This window comes from Marmota marmota, unplaced genomic scaffold (genome assembly GCF_001458135.2).
Source record: "Marmota marmota marmota unplaced genomic scaffold, marMar, whole genome shotgun sequence".
NCBI classification, from domain to species: Eukaryota; Metazoa; Chordata; class Mammalia; order Rodentia; family Sciuridae; genus Marmota; species Marmota marmota.
Window position 1 is genome coordinate 1,383,464 of NW_025999862.1, and position 7,535 is coordinate 1,390,998.

The following is a 7,535-nucleotide window of genomic DNA, read 5'->3' on the forward strand; positions in this document are numbered from 1 at the left end:
GGAAAGGGAGGGATTGAGGAGATGGTGTGCACAGGGCCAGCCCACCCTGACTCCTTCTTGCCTAACCCTCAGCCCTTCAATGCGGCTCCCCCCAAAACTTAACCCCCATAGAAGGGGAGGTCAGCTTCAACTACAGCAGGAAGCGAATAGCTAGCTAATAGGAAGGACTGTGAACATGGGTGGGCAGCCAAGGGAAGCAAAAACATTATTTTTTTCTAGGCGTGAGGGATGTAGCCCAGTGGGAGAGCACTTGCCTTGCATGTGCTGGGCCCTGAGTTCAAAGAAAATTCTTTGAATAAAAATTTTTTTCAAGTGTTTTTACAACAGGATTTTGAGTGGCTTAGGTACAGACCTGTGCAGCAATAGAGGTAGGCAGGACCTTTGGCCACTCTTGAGTTTCTCAACCGCATGGTTAGACTCTGGGCTACCCTGACCCTGAACTGAAGGCCAGGGCTGAGGAAGAGGCGGCTGGACGGGCAGGTGCCCTGGGCGCGTCTGAATCGTCTTCTCTCCAGGGCTGGACAAAAGCCTGGGGGCCAGTTGCAAGGACTCTATTGGCTGGATGTTCTCCAAGTTGGACACCAGTGCTGACCTCTTCCTGGACCAGACCGAGCTGGCTGCTATCAACCTGGACAAGTACGAGGTCTGCATCCGCCCTTTCTTCAATTCCTGTGACACCTACAAGGACGGCCGGGTGTCCACTGCCGAGTGGTGCTTCTGCTTCTGGAGGGAGAGTGAGTGTGGCCTGGTCGCTCTCTGGGAGCCTCCCAGGAAGGAGGCTGGCACTGTTTTCATTGACCCTCAGGCAGCTTGGAGAGCTGGTGACGTTCCCAGGTCCCAAAGGCAGAGGTTGACCACCAGTTACTCTCGGGCCTGCAGGTTCTTTCTCACATTCCTCCAGTCTTAGGTTTTCCTGGGGGGGTCTCCCCACAGGGTGTCGGCAGGATCACCCCACCTTCTCTTTTGAATCCTTTTGACTTATCCCATGGATACCAACACCCTCAGAGAACCCTAGACTTCTTGGGATTCGCAGCCCTCCCATAGCTGGGGTGGCCTCCTCTAATTAGAGACTGGGTGTTCTCATCCTCAGAGCCCCTGTCCTGATTGTGGAACCATCAAGGTCTCAGGGCACCCCACCTCCACCCTGGGGTGGCCCCATGTCTGAGCCTGCCTTTCATCTTGCACAGCCCCTGCTGGGGTCTCTAGGCCTTGGGAGGCTCATTGTGTCCCGTCAGCACAATGGGACAACCCCTTAGAGGCTGCTTCTCCCTCACAGAGCCCCCCTGCCTGGCGGAACTGGAGCGTATCCAGATCCAGGAGGCTGCCAAGAAGAAACCAGGTGAGGGTCGGGCAGGGGACGCAGAGGAGGGGCAGGGAGGCTGCTCTGGATTCCCCTGAGGTTTGGAGACTGCAGCACCCCCCCATCCCCCACTGCCGGCCCGCCTTCTGGTGGGAGCTGAGCCTGGACGAGGCTCTGGCCCAGGACACAGAGGGAGACACCTTCCTGTTTCTGTTTACATGGTGGGCCAGGGCCTCCCCTTCTGCCCCTTGGTAAGTGTGTTTCAGCATCATTTTATGGCTACCCGTGCTGGGGCTGGAGGTTGAGAGACACCGAAGGATCCTAGAATCCTCCATTCTGATCACTTCAGCAAGTGTGTGTGTAAAGCTTGATGGGGGCCCGTGGAGAGGGGGGGTTGCATGCTCACATTCTGCACACACACCTGGGGAGAGAGCAAGACACCCAGCTTCAGTCAGAACTGTTGGGCAGACGAGGTCCCTGGCCCGTAAGGCCTTGGTACACTCTAACACACAAAATCCCACAGAAGGACAGAGGTGCTGACTGACCTGTGCACACTGCTGAGGGAGGGCGCAGGGGGACGTGAGTTAGCCTGAGGGGTCAGCAGGGGCCTCTCTGGGGAGCTGGGGTTACAGGGAGAGCTGAGGGAGGAGAATGAGCCAGACAAGTGCAGAGTCGAGGACGGGACTGAGCTGGGGATTCGTGGAAAACAGGAAAAAAAAGGACCCATGTGACTGGAATTTGATAGTCAAAGGGATAGAGGTTCAAGAGGCAAGTCACACGGAGCCTTGTGGCTCCTTGAGAGCAGCTTGGACATGTGACTGGCTGAGGAGACCAGCATACTTAGCATCCGACCGGGAAGCACCCCTAGATGCTACAGTGGCTGGAAGCCCGGGGCCTTCAGGGGCTGGGGTGGGCTCGGGTCTGCTGGAAGCAATCCTTTCTCCCCTATTCCCGAGCAGACTCCCTGGGCCCTGGGGCACCCACCCCAAGGTACCTGGTATTACCCCGTGTCTTTTCCCCCAACCAAGCGGACAGAGTCATCTCAAAACAGGTCTGGAAAATGGACAGAAATGCAGTGTGTGGGCCCTGAAGGCAGGTCCCCTTGGGAAGGGCTGGGAGAAGCCCAGGCTTTCCTGATCAGGGACAGCCAGGTGGTGGGATCCAGGACACGGGGCATAATGAGAGCAAACTGGCCATCCTGGAAGACATGGGCCAAAGAGCCATCACAGAGGCCCCAGCAGGTCACTTAGGGAAGTGGGTTTTCTTTTTTTTTGGTACTGGACGTTGAACCCTTAACCACTGAGCCACATCCCCAGCCCTTTTTATACTTTATTTAGAGACAGAGTCTCACTGAGTTGCTTAGGGCCTCACTAAGTTCCTGAGGCGGGCTTTGAGTCCATGATCCTCCTGCCTCAGCCTCCTGAGCTGCGGGGTTTACAGGTGTACACCATTGCTCCTGCCTGAAGTGGGTTTTCTTGTTTTCTCTCAGTGGAGCTGGGAGAAACTAGCCTTGGGTTTCTCAGCACCTGGGTTTGCTGAGTGGGCAGTGCTGTGCTGGCCAGGCTGTGGGGCAGTCGGGGCCCTGCTCATGCTTAAGGCTCCGAGGGAAGAGTGGTAGCCTTGGATCCCTGCTCTGACTCTGGGGGTCCTGTCCCACTCAGGCATCTTCATCCCGAGCTGTGACGAGGACGGCTACTACCGGAAGATGCAGTGTGACCAGAACAATGGCGACTGCTGGTGTGTGGACCAGCTGGGGCTAGAGCTGACCGGCACCCGCACGCACGGGAGCCCGGACTGCGGTAAGGGCCGCGCCGCCTCTGGGCTGCTGAGGACCTGTGCTGGGGGGGCTGAGGGGGCAGAGGGGCGGCCAGCGGGGTCCTGATCCAGCTTGGCTTGTGCTTTCACAGATGACATCGTGGGTTTCTCAGGGGACTTTGGGAGTGGTGTCGGCTGGGAGGACGAGGAGGAGAAGGAGACGGAAGAAGCAGGCGAAGAGGCCGAGGAGGAGGAGGGCGAGGCGGGCGAGGCGGACGATGGAGGCTACATCTGGTAGATGGCCCTTGGGAGCCGTGGCGGGCCAGGGTGCCGACGGCCAGGGAGACGGGCCAGCGGGGACCTGGACAGCAGTGGGCAGCTTAGCGAGTGGATCCAGAAACCAGTTGGAAGGACCCTGGCTCGAGTGGGGAGGCCTCGAAGTGTGAGTGCATGATACGTGTGAGGCATGTGTGGCTGGGACGGGTGAATGCGTGTGTGCGTGCGTGTGGCATGCGCTGACCAACATGTCCTTGACCCCAAAGGTCCCTTCAGCCGCCCTGTAGTTTTCTTTCCATTTGTCGTTGGTTTTAAAATACACTCACACATACACAACCACACACCAAAATCAATGGACTGAAATGCCCGTCCCTGTCCCCAGCCCCGGCCCCACCCAACACTCTGGGGTTCCCACCCTGCTCAGCCAGCCCTGCCCCCTCCTGCCCCTGCCTACCCTTCTCCCTCCCACTTCTGGGCCTAAGGGGAGGGAGGGCAGGCTGCTTTCTGTGGGCTGGAGGTCCTCCCAGCGTTGGGCAGATTTGATGTGAAACGGGCCTCAGATGATGGGCCAGGACACTGGCCACAGCAAGTCCTGTCCCTCTGCTGAGTTCTCAAGCACTGGAGAAACTCCCCTAACCCAAGCCAGAGTGACCAAAGGGGACTGAGGAGGAGCTGGGGCAGAGAGGGTGAGGCACGGGGAGGGGTGAGGAGGGACAGGAGTGGGCGGTCAGCTGAGGATCTGCAGGCACATGTCCTGGGCAGGGCCTCAGAGAGGAGAGGAGCAGCTGGATGCCAGACCCCAGAACAGCCCAGCTGGCGCCCCGTGGGCCGCACGCGGCTGTGGCTGGGTGCCTGCTGGCCTGGAGACTGTGGCTGAGGCCATGCCATCCAGCCCTACCTGGCTCCCCGCTGGCACAGTCTGGCAGGGATGCTGCTTTCACCTCCGTCTCCCATGCTGGGGTCCCTCTTGTCCATTCCAGGGAGCCTGAAGACCCAGAGCAGAGGTGTGTGCCCACCTTCCTGACCCCACCTCAATGCTCCCCTCCTGCCCAAACCAGTGGAGAGACTTTTCCCTGGACCCTGTGAAGAAGTGGCTGGAAGTTGCCACCTATTGAGGCCGTGATCATTCCTCTCCTTGAGCCTCACTGGCCACCCCCAGCCCCATTCCTCTCAGCCTCTGGGGGTTCCTTCTGCCCCCTGAGGGCCCCCAGGGGCTGCCCTAGTGAAGGGGCTCCTCCGAGTTCTGTTTTGAAGCCCTTAGTGTGAAAGAATAGTAAAAAGTCTGTCAGCGGGGACAGAGTGGGGGCCGCTAGGCCCCAGGCCATACCTCACCGTTCCCCGAATCTCCTGAGCAAGTGGAAGGCCATCTTACCCAGAGGAGAAGCCGCCCTGTGGTTTCTTGTTTGTGTGTTCACTGTTGTATCTCCTAAGTAGCCCAGTTCTCCCAGTGGAAGCCAATCCCTTATGCCTTTGGTAGGGAATCTCTTACCCAGACCGGGCCTCTGGCGCCCTTGGGTGCATGGAGAGTGCAGTGTGTGTGTATGTGTGTGTGTGTGTGTGTGTGTGTGTACGTGCGTGGGCGTGTGTGTGAACCTGGGGGCCATCCTGGTGGCCTGGGAGTGTGGGGAGGGCCCCCTGCTCTCCCCAGCGTCTCCCTGTATCTGCTGAGGGTCTGTCGGACTCTGTGGAAGAGCCTTGCTCTGTCCACCCCTCTACTCCACCCTGGAACGGACATCTTCTGAGCCTTCTCTTGGGGGAAATAACGAAACTCCACTTAGCCCCATAAAGCACTTCTCATTCTGCAGCACAGTTCTGATCTTTGAGGTGTCGCGCTGTTCCAGACCCCCCAAGCCCCTTGCCCTGACCACCCCTGCCTGTGCTCCCGCCACCTGCCTCTGGTCCCCTGCTCAGTCACATCAGCCCTCTGCATTCCAGAGATGGCTACTCCTTTGACTGGGAGTTACTTGAAACTTCCTGCTCTTGCTAGGATCTGAGTCTGTCTCTTCCTCTGCCCCAGCTGGACTCCCGGAACTGTCCTGGGGTGGCTATGAGGAAAGCCAGGGCTCTCTGGGGTGGGGAGGGCAGGCAAAGGGCCTCACTCTTCCTCTTACTCTGCCCTCCCCTGCGGGAGCCGTGCTTTCCGTGTCTCTGGGTCTTCCGATTGTGCACGTTTTTTTCTGACCTTGTAAATATGTTTTAGAAAGAAAGCGAAAGGCGTTGAACTAGCCCCTGGCAGGCCTGCAGGGGTCCAGTTCCCTGTCTCTGAAGCTCCCACACTGCTTTCCACCCCCTCAAAAGCAGCTGCTCCCCATGGGGCTGCAGGCCTCCAAGTGACAAGAAGTCACTTGGAGCTTAAGGATTCCTGGTGAGCAAGGCTGCAGGTTGGTTTCCCTCAGCCAGGGGGATTCATGCCCTTGGCCCAGCTGCCTGCCCCCAGCCCTCCCAGCCCTTCCTGCCCGCACTCCCCTGGCGTAGGCAGGCCAGGCAATGAGGGCTGCATGGACCAGAGCCCAACCAAATTGCAGCAGAACCAAGTCTTGCCCGGCCCCGGAGCTGCCATTGGCCATCCTGGGCCACCTGGGCCCGTGGATGGTGGAAGAGATGGATGTGTAAGATGGGGGGGAGGTTTGGAGAAAATAAATGTGCCTTGAGAGACCACTCTGGGGTCTGAGGGTGATGGAGGAGGGGTTGGTCTGGGAAGCTCAGGAAGGAGGCCGAGCTGGAGAGAGGGAGAGACAGCTTGGCTGCCCCCTAGTGTCCTGCTGGGGAAGTGACCACACACATGACAGGTGGTCCCCTCTCTTCCCTCCTGCCCACCTGGTGTTAGGGGGCTGGCCACCTCTTCGGTGGAAGCTCCTTCTGCTTCCAGCTTTACCCCTGGGGGGAGGGCGTCCATGGGTATCGACTCGGGAACCCTTCATTTCACCAAAGCCTGAGCCCGCAGCCCTTGGGGAGAATGGCAGATTTTTGACATCCAGGGTCATCATGGGGCTGCGGGCTGGTAGCAGGGTGGGTGGGGGGGTCCCAGGGAAGAGACGGTGGGGGTGGGAAAGGAGACCAGAGACATCCTAAGGAAGTCCCAGCAGAGCAAACTGCTTCATAGCCTGCAGCTAGTTAAACTGTGTGATGTGCAATAACTGAGCTTAGAGTTAAGAGTTGTGTTCAAGTGCTTGGATTTCCGTCCGTAGACTTCAGTGCTGAAATTGTATCTCTCAGTAATTTTAGATGTCTTAAAAAAAAATTGAGAAACAAAGTGTTAGACCTGTGTGTGCGTTGATGGGCACTCAAGCGTCCCTTCGGTCACCCCACCTTCTCCCTCTCCCCTGCGTCCCCCACCCCCCTCACACTCCACCTCCCACACTCGACCCCCCACCCGCCTCCACTTGGGGACCCCACGCCTCGTGTTGTCTTTATCTGCCTATTACTCAGCCTAAGGAACAAGTACACTCCACACATGCATAAAGGAAATCAAATGTTATTTTTAAGAAAATGGAAAATAAAAACTTTATAAACACCACCTGCTGGCAACACTCTCTGATTATTCTTCTTTTTAATGTTTTCACAAAACCACATTCACACATGAACCCTGTGGTCCAGACTGTCCTCATCATTACATGAGGCCTCAGAGAGGGCTGGGCAGGGAAGAGGGGTCTGATTTATCTAGGGAGGATCAGGAACGACTTTATAGAAAATTTTTTGGTACTATTGCCAATATATATAAATGCAATCTGTTATGTCATTACTGGTATATGTAATCCATTACTGATACATGTCAGTAGGTACATCTCTATTGCAGTGTAAAAATCAAACTATATGACCTGCTTTCTCTATTTAACAAATTATGGATCTTTTTACCATGTTATTAAAATTATTTGAAGACATGACTTAAATAGTTACATAGTATTCCACAATATGAATGTACTGTAATGCATCTAACTATGTCCCTGTTTTAAGACATTGATATTATTCCCAACTTCTTTTCCCCCCACATTTTTAAATCGGTATGTTTTAATTGTACATAATGGTGGGATTTCTTGTTACATATTCATACATACACACAATATAACAATATAATTTGGTGTTCCCAACTTCTTGATATAAATAGTGCTGTGATGGGCCTGCCCCCGCCCCCCGATTATTTACTCAGCTCAGATTGACAGAAGTGCAATGGCTGGATTTAAGGTAGAGTTTTGTTTGGTGGTTG

At 56.1% G+C, this 7,535-nt stretch overlaps 1 protein-coding gene across 1 annotated transcript in view; it reads left to right on the plus strand.

Annotated features, from left to right (window-relative positions):
• Spock2 (SPARC (osteonectin), cwcv and kazal like domains proteoglycan 2) overlaps positions 1 to 6,848 on the plus strand; it is a 26,359-nt gene extending 19,511 nt beyond the window's left edge. The window contains exons 8-11 of the mRNA XM_015500517.2: positions 516 to 734; positions 1,277 to 1,339; positions 2,962 to 3,099; positions 3,208 to 6,848. Of these exons, the coding sequence (XP_015356003.1) occupies positions 516 to 734; positions 1,277 to 1,339; positions 2,962 to 3,099; positions 3,208 to 3,353 (566 nt within the window). The 3' untranslated portion in view covers positions 3,354 to 6,848. The remainder of the gene's footprint in view (positions 1 to 515; positions 735 to 1,276; positions 1,340 to 2,961; positions 3,100 to 3,207) is intronic.
• Positions 6,849 to 7,535: the final 687 nt, after the last annotated feature.